Raw genomic sequence first — 24724 nt, forward strand, 5'->3', positions numbered from 1 at the left:
TTATTCTTTATTGAACTATCACTATCATCACTATTACTGTTTTTAGAAACATAATCATCATTGACCAAATCTATTTCATTTTCATCTCCTTCTGTGACATTTGAATAATGCTCAAGATTATTACTGTCAGAAAACTTTTTCTGAACTTATACATTTAAATTTTGTTTATTATTATATTTATGAAACTATCACAATCACTACTATTACTATTACTGTTAGGAACATATTCATCATTGACCAAATCTATTTCATTTTCATTTTTATCTTCTTCTGTGACATTTGCAAAATGCTCAAGATTATTACTGTCAGAAAATAATATACGTGTTGGTCGTAATGCATACCTTTGTGGAACTTTTTATTTGTATAAATTATATCATCTTCCTCATGTACTACATCATCATGTACTATATCATCTTCCTTATGTACTACATAATCATGTACTATATCATCTTCCTCATGTACTACATCATCATGTACTATATCATCTTCCTCATGTACTATAGGCGACCAGTTTTCAGTATTACAAATTTTATACAAAACGTCATTTGATATATTATCTTCTTCATCAAGCAGGGGCCATGTCTCTTCAGTATTGATTGTAACACTGGACCGAGATTGTAATATACTTTGCACAATATCTTGTATGCCTTGATAATTGCAATCCCATATTCTTTTGTAGGACATAAATTTTTTCTGATTAAATATCTTTTTCTGCTTTTGAAATATCTGCAGAACAAAACAATAGTTTTTATTATATTGTTTATTAATACTTTTTAATAATGATAGTTATTGAAATATTAGCGTACTTACTAACATACAAAATGATCCTCTTCCACGTGAATCAAAATTTATATCTTCAAAATTATTCGCCACATCTCTCACACATTGTTCTAACCAACTTTTGTATTTCTATTAACGAAGGATTTTCTGTACCAATATCCATTTTTTATTGCATATAATATATTTTCAATGCAATAATAATTGGAAAAGAAAGCCGATATTGAAAACTGATACACAAACAACTTCTATGCCCTCAGTACGTGCAGAAGGAAACTCAGTTAAGAGAGGTTATGTTAGGAAACAAATGAAAACCAACTATCCAACAATATATGAAAGAAAGAATGTTTGAACTAACGGTTATAGCATTCGATTTCCGTTTATTTTGAAAAATAAGTCGCTGAAAAATAAGTACGCTAATATTTCAATAACTATCATTATTAAAGAGTATTAATAAACAGTATAATAAAAAATACATATCTCTCTCTCTCTCTCTCTCTCTCTCTCTCTCTCTCTCTCTGTCTTGTTAAACCACGAGAAATATTCAAGAATTACCGGCAACTTGCTCGAAGTTAGGTTTCTTGAGTATAAGGGTGTCTTCCGCAAAGTGTATCGGTTCGGTCTCTTATGTAATTTGTGTGTGGCACTTAGAAGTTGCTCTGTACCAAAGGAGAAATGGAACAAATCATTTTCGGCGTAGCCAGAATATTTAAAGTGGTCCGGGGGTAAGTTTTTTGAGCATAAGGGTGTCTTCCGCAGGGTGTATCGGTTCGGTCTCTTATGTACTTTGTGTGTGGCACTTAGAAGTTGCTCTGTGCCAAAGGAGAAATGGAACAAATCATTTTCGGCGTAGCCAGAATATTTAAAGTGGTCCGGAAGTAGGTTTTTTTAGTATAAGGGTGTCTTCCGCAGAGTGTATCGGTTTGGTCTTTTATGTACTTTGTGTGTGGCACTTAGAAGTTGCTCTGTGTCAAAGGAGAAATGGAACAAATCATTTTCGGCGTAGCCAGAATATTTAAAGTGATCCGGGGGGAGGTCTCTTGAGCATAAGGGTGTCTTCCGCAGAGTGTATCGGTTCGGTCTTTTATGTACTTTGTGTGTGGCACTTAGAAGTTGCTCTGTGCCAAAGGAGAAATGGAACAAATCATTTTCGACGTAGCCAGAATATTTAAAGTGATCCGGGGGTAAGTTTTTTGAGCATAAGGGTGTCTTCCGCAGGGTGTATTAGTTCGGTCTCTTATGTACTTTGTGTGTGGCACTTAGAAGTTGCTCTGTGCCAAAGGAGAAATGGAACAAATTATTTTTGACGTAGCCAGAATATTTAAAGTAGTCCGGGGGTAAGTTTTTTGAGCATAAGGGTGTCTTCCGCAGGGTGTATCGGTTCGGTCTCTTATGTACTTTGTGTGTGGCACTTAGAAATTGCTCTGTGCCAAAGGAGAAATGGAACAAATCATTTTCGACGTAGCCAGAATATTTAAAGTGGTCCAAGGGTAAGTTTTTTGAGCATAAGGGTGTCTTTCGCAGGGTGTATCGGTTCGGTCTCTTGTACTTTGTGTGTGGCACTTAGAAGTTGCTCTGTGCCAAAGGAGAAATGGAACAAATCATTTTCGGCGTAGCCAGAATATTTAAAGTAGTCCGGAAGTAAGTTTTTTGAGCATAAGGGTGTCTTCCGCAGGGTGTATCAGTTCGGTCTCTTATGTACTTTGTGTGTGGCACTTAGAAGTTGCTCTGTGCCAAAGGAGAAATGGAACAAATCATTTTCGGCGTAGCCAGAATATTTAAAGTGGTCCGGAGGTAGGTTTCTTGAGTATAAGGGTGTCTTCCGCAAAGTGTATCGGTTCGGTCTCTTATGTAATTATGTGTGGCACTTAGAAGTTGCTCTGTGCCAAAGGAGAAATGGAACAAATCATTTTCGACGTAGCCAGAATATTTAAAGTGATCCGGGGGTAAGTTTTGTGAGCATAAGGGTGTCTTCCGCAGGGTGTATCGGTTCAGTCTCTTATGTACTTTGTGTGTGGCACTTAGAAGTTGCTCTGTGTCAAAGGAGAAATGGAACAAATCATTTTCGGCGTAGCCAGAATATTTAAAGTGATCCGGGGGGAGGTCTCTTGAGCATAAAGGTGTCTTTCGCAGAGTGTATCGGTTCGGTCTTTTATGTACTTTGTGTGTGGCACTTAGAAGTTGCTTTGTGTCAAAGGAGAAATGGAACAAATCATTTTTGGCGTAGCCAGAATATTTAAAGTGATCCGGGGGGAGGTCTCTTGAGCATAAGGATGTCTTCCGCAGAGTGTATCGGCTCGGTCTTTTATTTAATTTGTGTGTGGCATTTAGAAGTTGCTTTGTGCCAAAGGAGAAATGGAACAAATCGGTTTTAAAGACGCAAGAATTTTTTTAGTCGTCTGAAGGGTAGTTTATCGTGTGTAATGGTGCTTTCCGACGCGTGTATTCGCTCCTATTATTTTTTGTTGTTTGTCTGACGCTTAGAACTAACTCTGTGCGAAAAGAGAAATGGAAGAAATTGGTTTTAGAGACGCAAGAATTTTTTTAGTGGTCTGAAGGGTAGTTTATCGTGTGTAAGGGTGCCTTCCGACGCGTGTATTCGCTTCTACTATTTTTTGTTGTTTGTCTGACGCTTGGAACTAACTCTGTGCGAAAAAGGAAATGGAACAAATCGGTTTTAAAAAATTGCTCCAGGAACGTTCCAAACTACAACCAGCTCAGAAACGAGACACCCGAGCGTTAGTGTGAATGGGAAGCATGTGAGGTATGTGAAGTGTGAGATATCTGGGTGTGTGGGTGGGCAAGCGAATAAGTTTTAAACCGCACCTGGAGCGTATGAGACAGAAGTGTGTGAGCGTAGTGGGAAAGTTAAGACGAGTGATAAGGAGGGAATGGGGATTGCGAAAGAGAGCATGGCGTGTGGTATATACGGGTTTGTTTGCTGCGTGTGTTATGTATGGTGCGAGCGTGTGGTATGAAGCCATGGAGTACGGATATGCGCGAGTGGCGATTAACAGATGCCAAAGAGTGGCGATGAGCGCCTGTTTGAATGTCTGTAGAACGGTCTCCACGGAGGCCATGCAGGTATTGATGGGTGGTCTTCCGTGGGACCTGGAGTGCGTGAAAAAAGGTATGACTGTGAGAATTAAGAATGGTTGGAGATTGGGTGAAAGAGGTGTTATGAGTGAAGATGAAATAAGAGCGATGGATGTTGATGAGAGCTTGAAGCTGTTGAATGCTTGGTTGTATGAAAGAATGAATGGGATAGCAGTGCGAAGGGACGAGTGACACATGGCTTTATACGGGATGTGAGGTTTGCCGAGGTTTGTCGGGGATTGAGCCATAGGCTATATCTTGACGGGTCACGGCAGTTTGAATGAGTTCCTGCATAAAAGGGGATTGTCTGAAACTGAAAATTGTGCGTGTGGTGCTGAGTGCGAGGATTGGAAGCATGTGATGGTTGAGTGTGAAATGTATGAGGACGTTAGAAGCTTGGACGAGGGGAGTCAGGGTGAGTGAGGATCAGCCCTCTGACACTTCTTATTATGTCCTCTTTTACTGTGTCTACTTAGTGACGCCAAGCCCGCTGTGTGGCGCTGGCAACAGTCACCACGGGTCTATAATAAAAGTTAAGTCAATTCGCTCACTGTTACCGCTGTTACCGAACGTGTTTCGTCGCAAAAAAAATTTTAAAATTTGCTGATGCAACTAACCGCATTTGTTTATTTTAATTAAACAATGCCGCGCTGTCTTGCACTTGGCTGTACGTCAGGTTATACTTCAAATCCTGAAAAAGTATGGAAAGCAGCTTTAAAAAGAATTGATATAAATATAAATTCGACACAAGCTGTATGCCATCATCACTTTTTAAAAACTGACATTTTGTGGAAACGTGAAATTTACGACAAAGAAGGAAATGTTCTTGGCGTGGTAAGTTGTTAATTTCTAAGTTTCTTCTTTCATTAGTTAATAATGCCTGTTTGATAATTTATACAAAATAAATACTCATTAATTACATTAGTAATTGTTTAAATAATTATAAAATTTATCAAAAATTGTATTATAAATATTTTATAAATATTTTTTAGTCTGTACCATATAAAATACCAAAGTTACGTAAAGAGGCTGTACCATCACAATTCCCTTGGTTTGAGGAAATCTCAGACAATATTAAGGAAAAGCAATATCCAAAAGATATTGATAAAAATGTACATGATCCACATAATACTAAAGATAATGAAGAAAATGAACAAATAATATCACCATTTAATAATACAATAGATCAAGCAACAATGTTTTTATTTAATCACGTAATAGATATTCTAAACAGGAAAAAGTTTAATATGCCAAATCAGTGGATATATGGGCAATATTTTACTGATGACGCACGATTATTGATCTTTTTTATTGCCACATGTAACAAAATGGAAAATTATGAGGACAAATATTCATTTAATCCTTTCAAAGAAGTTTTACTTGAAGAAAACATGATAATACAATTAAATATCTTAAGGCAGCCTATAAACATGTTAAACATTCCACCACACATAAGAATTCATGAGAATATTAATAGTATAGATGAGTTACAAGAAACATTGTTTTCTTTTGATAATGCTTCTATATGTTGTGGTGCAGATAACAGTAAAAATGTAATTAAAATCGTCGAATATAATGAAGCTTATAAAGATATTTGTGGCACGTGGAGACACAAAAAATATTTATTTTCGTCATTTAATTCTAAAAAATGTACATTTTGTTCCATTATGAAGAAATCTATAAACCAAAAGCACCGTCGGATGAAAATAGTAAAACCAATTAAAAGAATTAAAATAACTGTACCGATCACAGAAAAACAAGAGAAAATTTTACTAATTCGAAAAAAATATAAAGCAGAAAAAGCGAAAAAAAAATAGAGCTAAATATATAATAAATAAATTAAAAAAAGAACTTGCAGATAATATGACAAAAATTAAAGAAATTTCTGTAAATAATGTAGAAGATTAATTAAAAGAAACACACGTTTCTCGAAATCAGTTAATCGCAGTGCAAGAAATAATAAAAGCTGCGAAATTAAAAAATACAAAAGGTCGCAGGTATAGTGAAGAATGGATATTATTATGTATGTTATTGCACATGAAATCACCTAAGGCTTATGACTTTATAAGAGATAATCAAATATTATCCTTGCCATGTATTAAAACTATACAAAGGTAATATATACATTTTTATTTTCGAATAATTATTCTAGCTATAAATATATACATAAATAGTGATCACGTACCAAAATATAACAATTTTATTAATTCATGTAATAATGCAATATGTATTTTTTTAGATATCTTTCTTTTATTGATACACCATGCGGTTTTGATACAAAATTTTTTGAAATGTTTAAATTAGCATTGAGAGACAAAACAGAGATACAAAAACATGGAGTTATTTTACTTGACGAAATACATCTTCGCGAGTCCATTAATGTGAATTCTAAGAATCTCACGTATACAAGGTTAATTGATTTTGGAAGTGAAGGGATATCATCATTTAATCTTGATGAAAGAGCAGATTATGGACTAGTAATAATGTTTCGGCCAATTGCAGACTGTTATTGTCAACCAATAGCAGTGTCCGCTTCCAAAGGGCCTGTAACTGGAGAAGTACTTGCGCAATTGATAATTAAGGTACATATGATGCAATGAAAATTTAAATATATCGTATTTTTTTCTCGAAGTTCTATAAGAAATTGCAAAATATATTTTTATATAATTTGTAACAATGCACCCCGTACGCCAAGCATCGTTCCCGGCTAACCACCGCCGGATGCCGCCCGACCGACGATCAGTCGGGCGAAGACCAGGGCGCGGTGCGCCCACATTTTTATTTTCACCCGAATACACCGTGTGCGCGGGCCAAGCGCGGCACCGGTGCCTCCCGACGAACGACGACGGAAGCCGAGCCTCACCGAGGACGAGCGCGCGGCGTAGCGCCGCCCCACCACAGCGCCCGACGATCGGCCTCCCTCCTAGCGAACCCGCCGCGCTGAGCGCTATATAAACCGACGCTCCGGCGAGAAAGACACTTCGTCTCATATCCAGCGTACCGCTATTCCGGACGAAACCTATCCCGACTCCTAGGGAACACGTCAACGAGGTCCGGTGCTCCGAGCCTCGACTGAGGGCTCTCAGGTGTTCCCGCACTCCCTCAGAACTAACCTCGAAGGCACGGTTACGCGGGGTCGAGCACGCTCGGCCTCGCAACGAGGGCTCTCGCTGCCGCCGCCCCGGGACTCCGAAATCCTCCGCTTATACACTACGCGGTCCCACGCGCGTTTCCGCTACCGCACCGCGTCGCGCCGAGTGCGCCTGCACTTCCCCGCCGTTGTAATATACCGAGTCCATAAGATATTGTAATACCACGTTCTGCGATGCGCCTGCACTTCCCCGCCGTTGTAATATACCGAGTCCATAAGATATTGTAATACCGCGTTCCGCTATCGCGCCGCGTCGCGCCGAGTGCGCTTGCACTTCCCCGCCGTTGTAATATACCGAGTCCGTAAGCTATGGTAATACCGCGTTCCGCTATCGCGCCGCACCGCGCCGAGTACGCCTGCACTACCCGACCGTTGTAACATACCGAGTCCGTAAGCTATTGTAATACCGCGTTTCGCACTATATCGGTTAACCCCGCCCGTTCCGGACGGTTCGACCAAATACCGCGCTTACACCATTTTGTAAACCAAACGGAATAAATCATTTCGCATGTGCAATCACACTGATTATTGTCTCTGGGCCTTTCAGTCGAACTCCCGTCCCAGCGAACCAGTCCGCGTTTGACGATAAAATCAGGCCGTTACAAATTTTTTTGTTATATTATAGGTTATTGCATTATTAGAGACTATTAATTTAAAAGTTCATGATGTAATTACCGATGGTGCTGCAACAAATAGAAAATTTTGGAATATTATTGGTGTCTGTGGAAGAAAAGATAATTTAATTAATAGTTTTAATCACCCACACACACAACTGTAAATGGACGTCGCATATATGTATTTTCAGATCCACCACACCTTATGAAAACGATTAGAAATCGATTGTACAGTACATCATTACAGGTAAAATAATAGCTTAATTATCATATAGTTGTGTGAATATATCAGTTTACTTCTTTCATGAACATTTAAATTTAATTTGTCAGAATATCGATTTGATACTGAGTACTAAAACTGAAATATTCATGAAATATCAGAAACAAATCCATACAAAATGCGGCGTAAACTTGAAAGCTAAATGTACGAAAGAAATTTATAAAGGATAAGGCGTAAACTATGAAACTAAATCAAGTATTTATCCACACTGCAAAAGTTTAAAACGTCTAAAATATTTAATCTAAAAATCTAATCATAAATATCTTTTTGTTTTGTTTTTTTATTTAATATATTTAAATAATAATTAATATATTTTACAGATAAAATCCAGTAGTTTAGAAGGTTTAGAAATAACTTAAGAATTGCAATATATCTTTATACACATTATTTCAGATTTTTAGTAAGTCGATGGCTCACGGTTTAAGATTCTACAAAATGTTTTTACCTGAATTAGAAGAGTGTGACAATACTGCAAACTTTTGGGAATGGATTAATAACTTATTCGATTCATTAAATCGAAATAAGTTTTCTGAAGGTTTGACTGTTGGAAATACAGACTACAAGGTACATTAATTTTTTTATAATTAGTTAATGACTGGATTTGTTTAACTTTTATATATTAGTTTTTTTTATTTATTACATATTTATGTATTTACAAGAAGCTAACAATTTTGCTACAAATTTAATTTTTTAATAAATTTTAGAGAAATCTCTCAAGAAATTAGATGCTTGGCAGATGCTTGGTAACATGTCGATAAAGGTGCTATCACAGAGAAAAACTTTTTAACGAGACAAACTGCTGAAGGTCTTCGTGTGACAATACAATCAACATTGGATTTGGTTAAATATTTAACGACAAATGCTGATTTTTCCTTTCGTCTTAACAGGCCACTTGAATCAAGATTCACTTGAGGTTTGATATATCAAAAAATCGTATGTATATGTATTTATGTATATACATATATACGTATTTTACCTGGTATTGATTATAAATATATATAAGTATATATTTGTCAAATGGTCGGTACCGGGACATCTCTTACTACCTAATGGCATTTTCCGAGACATTTGGTGGATTCCAGGTCTGACCTGGAAACATAATATGTCTAATAATATTTTCCAGGACAGTCTTGGAAAAAATGTATACATATACGAATTATGTACAAAAGATTGTCCTGGAAACTAACGTTAGAACATAATTTATTATTAATGTCAGTTTTTACTCATTTACGTATATTCAGCGGGTTTAATATACATTTTAACGTTTGAGAACGTGGTAAGAGAAAGTGAGTTTACGGTATTCCACACACGTCAACCCGCAAGTAAATTATTTCGCATTTACAAAAATGTGTTTGTACCCCGAAATTTGAGGTTATGTCATAGAACTGTACATATTAATTTTTGATAACTTCCGTACATTCAAGGGGTTTAAAGTACTTCTTAACATTTGAAAACGCGATATGGAAACATAAGTTTAAGTTATTTCGCAAGCATTATCCCGCAAATCAATACGTTTACATGATTTCGGAAAATTTTTTATGTCCTGGAAACTAACGTTAGGCCATTATTTATTACATGTCAGTTTTTGCTTATTTACGTATATTCAGCGCGTTTAATATGCATTTTAACGTTTGAGAACGTGGTAAGAGAATGTGAGTTTACGGTATTCCACACACGTCAACCCGATTCTGCATACGTTGACCCGCAAGTGAACACGTTCACATGATTTCGGAAAAATTTTTATGTCCTGGAAACTAACGTTAGGCCATAATTTATTACATGTCAGTTTTTGCTTATTTACGTATATTCAGCGCGTTTAATAATATACATTTTAACGTTTGAGAACGTGGTAAGAGAATGTGAGTTTACAATATTTCACACACGTCAACCCGCAAGTGAATACGTTCACATTTATAAAAATGTGCTTGTACCCCGAAAATTGAGGTTATGTTGTAACCGGACGGTACTACTGGAGGCACGAATCAACGTTACGTGTCCTTAGAAATCAACGGTCGCCACTCGGTTTGACCTTTGAACCACCGAGAAGGTAAGTATCTGTTTCGAAATTAACGCCGCTTTAACGTCGGTTTGGACGTCGCGAGCGCGATCGAGAAAAGCGTGACGATCAACGAACGCGGCTTCAGAGAATCGATTTTAGCAACGATGAATTTCTCGTGTTGTTGTTTTTTTTTCTTGTCTGTCTGCTTACTTCTCTCTCCGATATCGCGAACTATTTTGAAAAGGAAAATATCGTAACGAAAGATAAAAAGGGATAAAGTCGAAAAAGTGTGAGTTCGAAAGAGTGCGAGTTCGAAAGAGTGCGAGTTCGAAAGAGAGGAGTGCGAGATTCGACGGAGACGTACAGAAAGGATATTCGACGGAGAAAGGAGATTCGACGGAGACATTTCGAAGGGAGTTTCGAAAGGAGATTCGATGGAGTCATAGCGGATTGCTCGAATGATGGAGTCATAGCGGATTATTCGAATTCGTCGTCTTTATACGTAAGAAGGTAGATAGAAGTTTAAAGGTAAGAGTAAGCTTTACTACGATTGAGTTAACCGCGGATTCATACGTTCGAGGTCATGACGGGCAACACGATGTTGCGTGATTACCGCGTAGCTTTTTGCGATCAGCTTTATATTATGGTGAAGGACAACGAATGTTCTTGCGTACACCTTTAAAGGTGATCGAGCAGTTCGAGACTGCGATGTAAGATTCAGACCTCTTACGTGATGACGAACAGTTCGAGACTGTAAGGAGATTTCGAATGAATGTTTTTTTGATACACCGCTTTGAGTTTATCATAATGCTGAATTACGTTGATACACCGAATACGCCGAATGACGAATTGATACACCTTTTTTGAGACTTTTAAATTATTTGGATTTGTTACTTACAGATTTAACTCAGTCCTGATTTTCCTGCGCGCCATTCATCCTTGCGATCTACGATTCTGATTTTCCTGCGTCCTGCGCGATAAACATCATTGATCTGCGCGCCATTCATCCTGCGTTCTACATTCCTGATTTTTCTACGTCTTTCATATTAAACATCTTTGATCTACGCACCATTCATTCTTGTGACCTATGTTTATGCTATTCCTAAATTCTTTGTGTTAAACTTTTTTGCTCTTTACGCTTCTTCATCATTCCTGACATTCTTAATCTCATTCGCACAACACCAACCAGATTGTCAACACAAAACAGTATCGAACGATATCTCGAACTATCAATTAGACTAATTCTCTTCTTTTTTCAGGTTCTTGCCATCGCTGGATCATCGCCGTCATCGATCAGGATCGTCGCTGCCACCGGAATCCAAAATCAACGAGAGACTTCGAGTGATCGACGCCAATGGATCAGGTCAATAGAAGGTAAGTCCAATTTAATAAATTTCCGAAATCTTTTACGAAAAAGATGTTTAATTTATTCAATTATATTGATTTCCAGTGTTGATTGTTCACAAAACTTCAAGTCACAAAAGATGTCGGACGCTCGTATACGTGGGCACACACGCCCCGTTTATCTACGACGCACGAACTTATTTCGGTCTAAAAAGGCCGTTCGTCAGTGTAAAGACGACAATTAACGCGTTCCGCGGGCGTTCCCGGTTGTTACGAATGTTGGCGAGCCTTAATTATCGCACTTGTATGACGATCGCGGTGACTTAGCGCGACGACGCAGAGCAAAGCTTATTACGTGTTATACGCTCGAACATCCCCGAGAGACTGCCTCGAGTTGTTTGTCTCGTTCGAGCTCCCCACCATTGGTCTCGTATACTCCTACTCCGACGTATATTCCGCTTTCTCTCGCCGCTAACTGCGCGTTGGCCCCCGGTAATTTTCCACGCGGGTGTTTACGCCGTTCGCGCCGAACCCCGTGGAAATTTCCACGCGCGTTGCGCTCGTGCGTCGCTCCGTCCTGGCAACGGGGTAGCCGTTTTTCAACTCGACAAACTTCGCGCGGCCGCTGACGCCGACCCGTGCGCCAGGTATATTACCAAACCTACAACCTCCATCCGGGCGACTTCCCTGAGGAAGACGTCCAGGTGCAGAGTACCGGGCTCGCTGACGACGCCGGCCCCTCCTGACGCTTATTTCGGACCTGGTAACACGATTCCCGCGGTTCTTCCCCGCGGAAGATGTCCAGGTCGCGAGATGGCGGACGGTTCTGTAACTTCGTTACCGGTCATCGGATTTCGACGGCGACCGGATATGGTCGTGAGGACGTCCCCGTCAGTCAGGGATGTCTTTTCCCCGGGGATGACTCACCTAGGGCGAGTTCTCGGACGGTCCGCCATTTCGTTACCCGGCCGACGGGTCTCGCCGGGACCCGGTTACGTGGGCTCGGCGAAGTGCCCCCCGATGTCAGGAGTGCTCACCTCCCGTAGATGACGCACCTAGCGCACGTTCGCGGACGGTTCGCTATCTCCTGTCCGCGTTCCCGTATCGCGTCGCCAATGCCGTATGCGTAACTCGGGGACCCCGTACCCTCGTCAGGGACGTATCCTTTTACCGCAGTGCCGTCGGTTCGAAAAATTCCCGACGGTCCGCCATCTTTTTTACCGTTGGTCGGATCTTAATTTTGACGCGCGTATTGCTTTTCGCGGGCCTCCCTCTACGATCATGGCTCTTAGTTTTACACACCCGTCGCGTAGTCTTTGAGTTTGCGGACGGTCCGCCATTTTCCTTTCGCGCGCTATTTTCGCCATTCCGTGGCGCGCATCTACCTTCTCGGATCTCGGACAACCGCCGAGGCGCTAAATTGCTCCGCAGTCGCGGTCCCCCATTTCGCCGTACGTCATCCTCCCGTCCCATGGCTTGTCTCGACTCGTCCGTCGTACTGCGTGGAAGCCTTCCGGTCATCCGCACGGGAGTCTCCCCTTTCCTGGAAAGTGTGGTTTGGCTCAAGCCCTGTTATGCCGCCGCATGACCTCCCGTACCCGCGCCGACGGGAATAAAATAAAATTGCGTAATTCAAAATCAAAATAAATCTATGCCTCCTCTCGAGGAGTTACGCTGCTTGAGCCTCAACTACATTAAAACAAAAGACGAAAACATACTGGCGCGGCACGTTACGCTTATATCTAATGGTGCGCCGGATGGGGTCGCTCTTCGCACTACGATTCAACAAAAAAAGGAAACTACTACATGAAAAAAGATCGTGATCGACAAAAAGAAATCCACGAGTTAGTAACGTCGTCCGATTTTACACCCATCCTCGGGACGCAAACGCTAGTCTTAAAATTAGACGGGACGTGACTCCGTCTCGTCCATCTCGGAGCCGCTGCTGCCCTCCGGACTTCTGAACGAAATCGTGGACCCGTGGTCCTCCGTGGCGGGCTCGCCCCCGGTCGTTCCCTCGTCTCCCAGCGCCTCGGGGGCGCGCGTTTCTACCTCCGGGATCTCGGGGAGCTCGGCCTCGAGCATCTCCACGATCTCCTTCAGCATGCTCATGTCGGTCGGCATTCCGAGCTCGTCGGTCGGAGTCGGACCCCGCTCCTGGGTCCCCGGACTCCGTATTAGCGAGACCGTCGCTTCGCACGCCGGTCCCGGCTCCTCTGCCGTCTCCACAACCGGCACGGCCGCGCTGTCCGGCTTCGCCTGCCTCGCCAACAGCCGCACTGCCTCCTCGGAAAGGCGCCGCAGCACCACCTTAGGCTCCTGGGATTTCGCTACGCGAGCCGCGCTTGCGCACGGTCGCAATGTCATACAACTGTACATATCAATTTTTGTAATTTCCGTATATTCAAGGGGTTTAAAGTACTTCTTAACATTTGAAAACGCGATATGGAAACATAAGTTTAAGTTATTTCGCAAGCATTATCCCGCAAATCAATACGTTTACATGATTTGCGAAAAATTGTTTGTGTCCTGGAAACTAACATCAAGCCGTAAAATGATATATAGCAGTTTTTGTTTATTTATGTACATTCAATAATGAATTCAACATACTTCTTAACATTTGCAAACGGGAAAAGACGTACAATATGAGTTTTCGGTATTCCACAAACATTAACTCGCAATTTATAACGTATAATTTTACATTATTTCGGAAAATTTGTTTATGGCCTGGAAATTAACGTTAGGCTAATGATATGGCAACTTCCTTACTTTCTAACAACTTAACAAGTTTAATAAACTCATAAACACTTAAAAATACCGTCAAGCTGTGTTATCGTAAGTTACAACACAAAATCATGTAGTGCATGTCGTTGGAAAAAATGATTAAAAGAGGAACGTAATTTCTATGTATGAAGTCTAAATGTTATTCAACAAAATTATAAATGGTTATCAGTATATTTATCCATATATCACAAAATTGATTAGCAGTTACTTGGAAAAGACTTAGAATAAATAATACCAGAAACGCGTTGTTTAGTTAAATGATTAAATTCTTCTTTAAAATTATTTGTTTGTGTCCTGGAAGCTACCGTTGGGCTATAAAATGTACATATTTGCTTATTTACGTATATTCAACAGGTTTAATATAATTTTTTACATTGGAAAACATGGTAAGGAAATGTGCGAGTTTAAGTCATTCCGCAGACGTTAACCCGCAAGTGAATACGTTCACATTATTTCGGAAAAATTTTTATGTCTTGGAAACTAACGGGAGGCCATAATTTATTACATGTCAGTTTTTGCTTATTTACGTACAATTCAGCGCATTTAGTATAAATTTCAACATTTGTAAACGTGGTAAGAGAATGTGAGTTTACAATATTCCACACACGTCAACCCGCAAGTGAATACGTTCACATTTATGAAAATGTGCTTGTACCTTGAGGTTATGTCATAAAACAGTACATATCACTTTTTTATAATTAGTAATTAATTTAGTCGTATTCAACTATTTAACATATCTTTTTAACATTTTAGAACGGGGTATGGAAATATAAGTTTATGTTATTCCGCAACCATTAATTCACAAGTGAATGCATTATCTACGAAAATGTGCTTGAGTCTTAGAAAATAATATTAGTTCACGTCACAGTATTTTTGTTACTTTTATTATTTAGTTAATTTGGTTTAATGAATGTATTTGTAAATATTTAAAATTACTATCAGTTAATGTTATTAATTATTATACGTTGCAATTATAAATATAATATTTCACGTAGATGATTACGTGTCTATTAATATTAGGTTTTCTACGAAATAAAATTGCGGTAAAAACAAATATATCCAAGGCTTTTAGAATAATTAATAAGTTCTCTCCTATAAAAATAAACATAAAATTTGGATTTGAATTAGGTATTTAAATGTATTTTACTATAACATTTATTCTGCTTCAGGTACGAAAATAAATGATTCTATCATATTTTTTATTGCTAAACTCAAGTCGAATGTTTTAGTTTGTCTGTCACATCATTTTGTAGATTTGTTAAAAACATATTAAAGTAAATTTTAAGCTTCAAAATCATTTTTTTACTACTGCTTTTTTTGATTAGAAAAGTATTGATTTAATAATAGTTTCCTACACAGTAATAATAGTTTCCTACAATAAATAAAGTTATTTTTAACAGTAAATCTAAATCGTGTGACAAATGCCTTCTGTGATTACAGAGATGATTGAAAAATACTAAATAAAAAAACAAAATAAAATTGACTATATAAAATAGCGAAATACAAAATACAGTGACAAGACAAAATATAAGACAATTGAATTATTGCCTGAATGATCTACATTTTATATTTCGTCAATTTTATATTGCTTGTTTATGTAGCGTTATTTATTTATATTAAGTAAGTACAAAAGCCGTATATGACATAATTTTGTATTGCAATAGACGTAATTGCTTTTTTTACTTATTACTATTTATAAATCCTTGTGTTTTTAAATGGCTCTATCAAAATTTAAAAGTAAATTTCCATTATCGCTGCAGCATTAATAAATCCATCAATATTGTTATTTTTTATTTACTTCACTTCATTTTTTCCAAATTATTCGTGATGGACAAGTGACAGATTTGTTTTTAGTAACAAAAAATATATAGAAAATAATTGTTCTTATAAGTGAAATATCATATAGTGTTATTTATTAGAGAAATTTATACAAAAGAGGATAGTAATTATATTTGTATATATTTATTATAAATTAACATTTTTAATACATACATAAAATTAAAAATATTGATTTTGATTTGCATCTATATAACAACTTAAATGCTTTTACAATATTAATAAAAATATTTTTTTAAATTAAAACTGCATAAATGGTATCTTGCCAAATTGCTATTGTCATTTTTTTCTGTTTAAAAATAGAAAGAAATATCGCATTAATGCGATGCTACAAACATGCAAACAATGTTCGAAAACTTTAATGTTTAATCTAACTTTTTACTTTGCTTATAATTAACATCAGTCATCAAAGCCCATCTAAAATATGCGGAGTAAGAAGTAAGAGTAGGCATAAGCGAAATAAATAATTTTTTTTCTTACTCTTACTTTAGTCGTACATTTTGTAAGCGTACTTAAAGGCTGAAGTTGTAGTAAGAAATAAAAATAATTTATTTCGCTTACGCCTTTATTTTAGCTCTCTTAACTTCTCACTTCTTACATCTACTCTTACTTCTTACTTTGCTTATTGTGAATGAGCCTTTATACATAACGGTACATTTGTTTTAACATCACATTTGTAATTGTTAAAATAATACTTTATAAAATCAATACCTTTTTAATTGCTATAAGCTTTTTGTACTTTTAAAATAAATATAAATTTCTCTTATTAAAATAAATAAATTCTTTGCATTAACATTATTACGATACGTAAAATTAAATATATTTACTGTAAACCTTATGATTCGCATCTGTCTTTAATTACAGGTTTTAAAAGTATTTTTATAAAATAAAAAAGTTTTGTTTAAATTTGTACATTCATATAAGATCGACAAGTAACGTGTAACGGACTTGGACGTGGTGGACGGCCCAAGGAGAGAGGAGCAGAGAACGTGGTGCGAGAGGAGAGAGAAAGGAGAGAGAGAGGACGGAGGAGGTGGATTGGATGGAGAGGGCAGAGAGGAAGATGAGGAAGTGAAGGAGACGGGAAAATCGAAGCAGGAGGAGAGAAACGGAGGATGAAAAAGGCGGAGTAATATGGAGGTTAGGAAAGAGACTGATGGAGCGAGAGGGGGGAGACGAGCGGGGGCAACAGAACTGACGCGAGAGCAACGCGGCGCTCGCGCAGGCGCACCGAGGGTGATGAGCGCGGAGGAGGAGGATAATAGATGCGGCAGCGCGGGACAGCAATGGGCGAGAGGTTGTGTGGAGAAAGCGGAGAGGATAGAGGGCGCAGCAAATGGAAGAAAGTGAGACGGCGGCGCTGGATAGCAGCTGAAAAGGGATGGCACGACTGAGAGAAGAGGTAGGGAACCGAGAAAAGTTGGACGCACTGGCAGAGGTGAAGTGTAAAGGAGGAAAGTATACGGAAGGTGAAAAGAAAAGGTGTAAGGGAGATGCGAAGGAGAAAAACCGTGGAGGAGCGGAAGGAGGACTGTAAGTAGAGGAGGAACAAGAGAGGCGAGGGAGAGGCGGAGACGGACGGAGATAGAGGGAGAAGAGAGGTGCAATAAATAACATACATACGGCTTGTTTATACAGGGATAGGAAAAGAGACGATGGCAGGGATGGGGCAAAGGTCGGAGGAGACAGAGTGGGTGGAGGAGATCAGGAAAGAAGTCAGGAAGATAGGCCAGGAAATCAGGGAAGAAATAAGACGGGAAGGAAAAGGCATCAGGAAGAAATTAAAGGAGATTGGAGTGAGGTTGGAGAGGCTGGAGGAGGGGCGCTGGCGGTGCGAGGAAAGCGAGGAGCAGGATGAGGAGGAGGAAAGAGAGACAGATGAGAGCAACGGGTGGAGAGAGAGGGAAAAGGAACCAGCGAGGATGAAGAGGAGTAACAGGGGAGTGGCAAGAAAGGAGATGACGGAGGAGGATGGAACGGAAGGCAGCGAGGGAGGTTGGAGCGAGAAGGGGTGGGGAAGAGACTGGTGGGAGGAGGTGGCCAGCGAGGAAGATAGGAGAAAGGAGGAGGAGAACAGGTACGCGGCAAGAGGACATACACAGGGGGAGGAAAAAGGGGGGAGAAGGAAGGATGAGAATAAAAAGGAAACAGAAGGGAGAGCGAGCAGGGAGAAGGAAGACAGAGGCTACAGAGAAGAAAGGACGGCCAAGGAGGGCAAGGGAGGACCGGAGGAGAAGAGTAGGGAGGAGGAGGGAACAGAAGAGAGGAATAGAGCGCGGAGGGCGGTAGAAGACAGGGAGGAGGAAGTGAGGAGAAAAAGGGAAAGGAAAGAAAGAGAGGAAAAAGAGAAAAGGAAGGAGAGGGAGAGGATGCTTGGTCAGGGGGAAGGCTGGAGATTGGAGAAGCGGAGAAGCGAGGATCTGGAGAAGAGGAAAGGTAGGGAGAAAAGAGAAGGGCCGAGGGAGGAGATGGAGAGAAGGAGGAAGGAAGAGGAAGAGAAGGCGAGGAAACTAAAGGAGAGAGTAAAGAGGCTGGAGGAAGAGAGAGAGCAAAAGGAGAGAAGAAAGAAGAATGTAGTATGGAGAGGGTTGGATGGAAGGGACGCGGAAGAAAGGAGGGGCATGATGGTACGGATAGCAGAGAAGGTACTGGGGAAAGAGCCAAAGTTTAGAAGGGTCTGGGAAAGGAAAGGGGAAGGAGGAAGAGAGGTTTTGATAGTGGAGATGGAGAATGAGAGGGAGAGGGCAGAGTTGCTGGGAAGATTTGGAGAGGTTAGGCAGAGGTGGGGGATTGGGGTGGACGAGGACCTGTCGATGGAAGAGAGGAGGACAAGGTGGAGGATGTTGGAGAAGGCGAAGGAAGAGAGGGACAAGGGAAGAAGAGCGAGGGTGGAAAACAGGAGACGGTGGGTGGATGGAAGGGAGATAGAATGGAAGGAGGAGGAGGGAAAATGGGAGGAGGTATAAAGGGGAGGAGTAACGTTGAGGGCTAGGAACGGGAGGAGGAGAAGAAGGGGAGGGTGCTAGAGGATAGAAGGAAAGCAAGAAAGAGGCGAAGGGTAAAGATAGCGGAGGACAGATAGGTGGAGGCGAGGATAAGAGAGAGAGGGAGGGAGGGGAAATTAGAATAGGAGAGAGAGTGGAGGAGAGGAGGAGAGCAGGAGTGAGAGGAGGTAGGAGGTGGAGGAGAGCACGAGAGAGACGGAGGAGAAACTCCACAGGAGCGGGGAAGAGGACCAACAGACCACAGGGCAGGAGACAGACAGGAAGGAAGAGATGAGACAGGAAGAGGTGGATGGAGACGAACGAAGTCGGGAAGGAAGAGGAGAGGGATAAGGGAAGGGAAAAAGAGTTATTGTGAGGTCGCAAAAGGCCAGGAAATGAATAAAGGGGACCGTTTGTAAGAGGTTTGGGTACGTTCCTCGTTTAAAAACGCCTTGTAAACCCTGAGGGGAAATACAATAAACACATACATAAGATCGACAAGTAAAAACAAATTTCAATGGATGATACAAATAAATGTGAATGACCTATATTTATTTATTCATGTATGTTCATATGTTCTTCCTATTTCTTTGTCTGGGCCTATTTTTTGCGAATTAGAGTATGCAACCAAGTATTGACTGCTGCTGTACCACGATTTTTCAAAATAGTTTTGCGTATTTTGAACGTTATTTTGTTCAAAGATGGTAAAATATGTGTATTAATATTTTCTTTAAACAATGAAAAGGCAATTTTTTTTTCTTCTACAGCCTAACGTGGTCTTACTATTTTTTTACGAGGTTGAGCTGAAAATATAAATTGCATTCAAAATGTATTATTTTAATACCACACGTCATTGAAGAGTAATCTTAAAATTATAATGTTTGGAAAATAAACGATTAAATTAATACATTTATTTGTCAAAACTAGACAGGAGTTAATAAAATGTCACTCCTTCCGTAGTTACTGCGCTTTAAAAAAATTAACATTATTTTATAAGTTTTTATATTTTTATAAAAACTTGTATTTTTCTGTTTTTTTTTTTTTTACTAGAAGTATAAAAGCAATTGTTTTCTAAATATCGTAAATATTAGATAATGTAAATAATGCTAACTTACTAAATTGCGTCTTGTAACGATGCGCCCCGAAACGCATCATTCCCGGCGAACATCAGCCGGATGCCGCCCGGCCGAACACCCGCCGGGCGAGACAAGGCACGATGTGCCCTTTTTTAAACTAGCCATCACGCGTATCAGTCCACAAACAGACTTAGCGCGGCAACCGACTCGGAGCGCCGAGCGATGCCGAAAACGGCTGAGAGCCGCCAAACGCAATCGCGGCGTCGGGACGCTGTATTTCCCGAACGCTCCACCGCTCCATCCCGGCGCGCGCGATTGCCGTCGCGTATACCCCCGCCACGCCAAAACGCCGTCGCGGGCGTATATAAACCGAGCAATGTTGCTCGGTTAGAGATTCCACCGTGAGCTAGCAAACCGATTTAACCGATTCTCCGCTACTCACGGATCCCGAAATCCCACAGTCGAACAACCAAGAGGTAGAGAGGGTTCTCTGCCTCTGCCGAGTGAAGCATCTGGGCGGTTGACTCGAACTTCCATACACACACCTGTGACACCGGAGTGAACCAGGGTAAGAGAGTTCTTCTCTTACTCGCCAAGGGTCTTGGCCACCCGGTGCCGCCTCCCGCCTACACGAATCGGTGCGCCAGGAGATAGAGAGTATTTTCCTATCTCCGCTAAGGGTCTTAGCCGCTCGATATCGCGTCCCATCGCGATCCAAACGCCTTAAGGCCTATCTACATAGGACGCAGAACGCGAGTCGCAGCCCGGTCGCAGGTCGCAAGACAGACGCAGCGTGACGTATTTCCGGCTGCAGGCTGCAATACGCAAGACGCACAGAAGTTGGGCGAACTTCAACTTTCGCGTCTTGCGTCGAAGCGATCAGCCAATCAGCGTATCGTCACAGTATATATCGTGTTATAACGCGGCAACTCAGTACATCAAGTTAGGCCATCTAAGTAATGGCTACACGTAATTCAACTGGCAGGCTGGGGCGAATAGATCTTTTCGTAAGGAGAGGACGCACAAGATCACATAACTTATTAAATTGACTTGGCACCATTCTTGTAAATTCGAAGAATTCTTCGTGATCTTCCTCTTGCATATAGGAAAAGAGATTACGAAAATGACCCAAATCATCACGTGGACGATTTATAGGTCGAACCCACCATCTTCTCCTCGAACGATTCAATATACCAAATCGTAATAATTCGGCAGACAGATTACTTAAACTTGCACACAGTAATAGTAGTAATTTACGTCTCCTTGTACTCATCTTTATTTGCTCAAAAAACACGTGTTGCCTCTGAAAGAGAGGTTATGATATTAGGAGAGACCAGATATAAAAGTAACGCGGGATATGTTTTATATTATATATCTATATTATCTATATTTTATATATATTGTTCACACAACATAGCCAAAAACGTATGTACCTAATATTATAATACTCTATTTTTCTCAGAAAAAGTACTCGCTGCGTATTTATGTAGACTACGTAGACGCAAAAATCTTGCGACCTGCGTTTATTTCTTGCGACCTGCGACTTGCGACTTGCGTTTTGCGTCTTATGTAGATAGGCCTTTACGCACTCACTGCCGCCGTTGTCCAAGCCGCGACCCCGCGTCACCCGCGCCGAAATTATACCCCGCACTTCAGTGATTCCGCGCGCCCTCCGGTCCACGAAACTCCGCGATCTCCGACGTCCGTAAACTCCGCGATACCTTTACGTCACCGCCCGTGTAACTGCGTCCGCGATCTATTGTACGTACCCAGCAACTCCGCGATATCCGCATACCGCCGCCGTTAAAAACCGCGTCCGCGATCTTCCGCACGTATCCACCGACCCCGCGATCACTGTATGCCGCCGCTATCGTAGCAGCGACCGCGATCTTGTGTACATACCCGCCGCTCCAGCGAGCATCTCTATGTACTTACGCATATAATTGAATAAACTTTTCTGTTTTGTTATATTTTAACCGAGTCTTGTGTCTTCCTCCGCGCCTACTCCGAACCCTGACCAGCCGCGAGCTAAATCCGCGCTTCAAAAGCTAGGTTGTTTTAGTCTTTTTTTTATGTTTGTTTGATTTGGATAAAACGTCTCCTGAATATTTTCTTTTTTTTTGCTTTTTTTCCGTTTCAATATATTTTCGTTAGAAGTATCTGCGAATGGCAAAGAGATGTCATCCTCTGAGTCTTCATTTTCAAGTATCTCATTTTCGCTCTCTTCTTTGCTTATTTGTGTTATCTCATTTTTATTTGAATCAGTAGAGATACAACCTACAAAAAATAAGTGACAATAATTACATACCTACTTATATATATTCTTAAAAATGGACTATATTTAATTGTTAATAAAATACAAGTACAAAATACATTGCTAAATCGTGTAATTATTTAAGAAAATATATTTATTCTGTTAATACATTACCCATTTCTTGACGTTCACTTGTTAGATTAGTTGTAGATGTATCGGTAATGTCTGTTATATTTTCTCTTGTTACAGAACTATTTGTAGTATTATGTGCAGATACATTTTCAGCTTTTTCTAAAATTTTGGACATGTCTAAAATATCAACTTTTGCAACAGGTTGTCTGTAAATCTGTTTATGAATATCTTGGTGATGACCCATAAAATTAGCAACATGAGACACTTCAGTTTCAGTTAAATTAAGTGATAGGCATTTTGTGGCTATATGTTTACGTAAAATGGTGCCACGTAAAGTGCTGACATTTTCCGCTCCTCATGTAGCAGAATATTCACGCATTAACTTGCATGCTCTAACATATTTGAATCTTGTTTTGCTGCTACTTGGAATACCAAATAGGTAAGGATTTTTAAAAGATACTCCTGCTATTTTTCAATATTTTAAAATTGTTTCCATCGACTCTACTATTTGTGGGTTTAATAAAACAGGTACGGTCCGATTTAATTTTCCACGAACCGTAAAGCGCACATATTTTTTAGCTATTTTTTTTCTGGTGCTGGTAATTTTTTATAATCTCTATCTGCATCTGTCACTTTCGTTGAATTCTTATAATTATCTATCAAAGTGCTTTCTATTTCCCCTGCTCGCCGCCGATTAGAAACGTGTATAGTAATTATAGTTGTTTCCAAGAGTGATCTCCAAGCATTAAGCAAAAATTGATTTTGTAATATTTTCATGTTAGATGTTCTTTGTTCTTCTAAATACTTGTTAAATTTTACTATATCTGATGCTAGCGGAAGTTCAACTTTTTTTTGTCTATTTCTTTTAGATAGCGTTTCTCCAACAGTTTTGTTTACAACATCGCCGTAATCTTCATGCAATATTTTTTGAAAATTTTCAACCAGTTTTTGCTTTTTATCGTCATGTTGCTTAATACATTCATTAATTAAAATTTTACACATTTTTTTCAGCATTGTTCCTATACTTAAAGCATTAAATGGCACATCATACATATTTATTTTTTCATTATATTTGGCAATGACATTTACTGCTTTTACAGCAATATCATAATACTTTGGATCAAATAATATTTGTAGTTCTTGTATTTGTGGTTCACGTTGTTTTAATGCTTGTAAATATCGACCAAGAAGTCGTAACTGTGCTCGTATATAGTCATCTTGATGGTCTAATCTGTGTTTATGACAAAGATGATTGCCGAACAAAATTATAAGTAAATCATATCTTATATTACGAATATTGTCCTTTCTTATTATCGGAATTATTCTCGTTCTTAATTTGGTACAAGCTCGGTTATGGGCTGATTTTGAAACACTTCGTGCAAGTTGCAGTATGTGTCGAGATGTATCTTTCTTTTTGCTGCAGAAACGAAAATGATGTCTAAGATTGGTCCATGCATAGTGTCCTCCACATTTAAGGCACGGTAAAAAATTAGACCCATTCTGCTTTGCTCTATTGTTAGGCCTTCTTGTAACAATCATAAAGCCATTATTTATATCTGAATATGTATTAAACTTATAATTTCCTTTCTTTCTGCAATGACCTATCATTGTTCTTCTTTCGTAAGAACTTTTGGGCAGTAACAAAAACTTTGCTACTTCTTCTTCATTGCTATTTTTTAATTCTAAATGGCGAGCAATTTTGGTTTGCATTTTGTTACAATACATACAAAAATTCGACTTTTTGTCTCCTTTGGCCCTCGAGACATTTCTACAAATAAATCATCATCCTTGCCATAATTGATTCTCTGCCTTGTAACATAATCACCTTTTAATGATCTTTTCGATTGAGTTTTGGATAATTCATACGTTGATTCATTTAAACAATTTGATACAGATTTATTCAGCGAGGAAGAATTATTTTCTGATTTATCAAACTGTTCGTCATTTTCATTAATATCATTCGATTCTTCACTCTGAATAGACGGCACAAAATCGGAATCATCGTCATCTTCCATATCATTATCATTAGTCTCATTTTCGTCGCAACTTAAATAGAGAAATAGTATTATATTGTGTTCTTGTGTGAACAGCGACACAATCCATATATGATATTCTCAGGATTCATGTGTCACTCTTTTTACAAGGATATAATATGAATTATATACATTGTGACGTTGTGGCCCGCCGCTTCGTGGCAGCGCCCCGCCGCCGTCACAAGGCGCGGAAATTTGCGCCCAGGGACGAGCCAGAGAGGCAACGACGAGATCTCCAGAAGCCAAAAATTGATATAATTTCCGCGTTTTGACTATTCTTTTATTTTCATATATAAATTGTAATGCGCACGGCGCCTCACCCACACCACGGCGAATCTTCGAGGGAGTACCGATAACGAGAGGG

At 39.7% G+C, this 24724-nt stretch overlaps 1 protein-coding gene and 2 pseudogenes across 1 annotated transcript; all 3 read left to right on the forward strand.

The window, feature by feature from the left end:
* Positions 1-5069: 5069 nt before the first annotated feature.
* Positions 5070-6024, forward strand: LOC143907096 (uncharacterized; annotated as a pseudogene).
* Positions 6025-6030: 6 nt separating this feature from the next.
* On the forward strand, positions 6031-8088 carry LOC143907314 (uncharacterized; annotated as a pseudogene).
* An 8706-nt stretch (positions 8089-16794) lies between these two features.
* On the forward strand, positions 16795-18871 carry LOC143907076 (uncharacterized). Its single transcript, XM_077423594.1, has 2 exons — positions 16795-17414; positions 17520-18871. The coding sequence occupies exons 1-2, from the start codon at positions 17375-17377 to the stop codon at positions 18845-18847; spliced, it is 1368 nt and encodes a 455-aa protein (XP_077279720.1). The 5' UTR covers positions 16795-17374; the 3' UTR covers positions 18848-18871.
* Positions 18872-24724: the final 5853 nt, after the last annotated feature.

The sequence above is a fragment of the Temnothorax americanus genome, unplaced genomic scaffold, assembly GCF_048541705.1.
Source record: "Temnothorax americanus isolate GAGA-0224 unplaced genomic scaffold, ASM4854170v1 Scaffold8, whole genome shotgun sequence".
Lineage (NCBI taxonomy): Eukaryota > Metazoa > Arthropoda > Insecta > Hymenoptera > Formicidae > Temnothorax > Temnothorax americanus.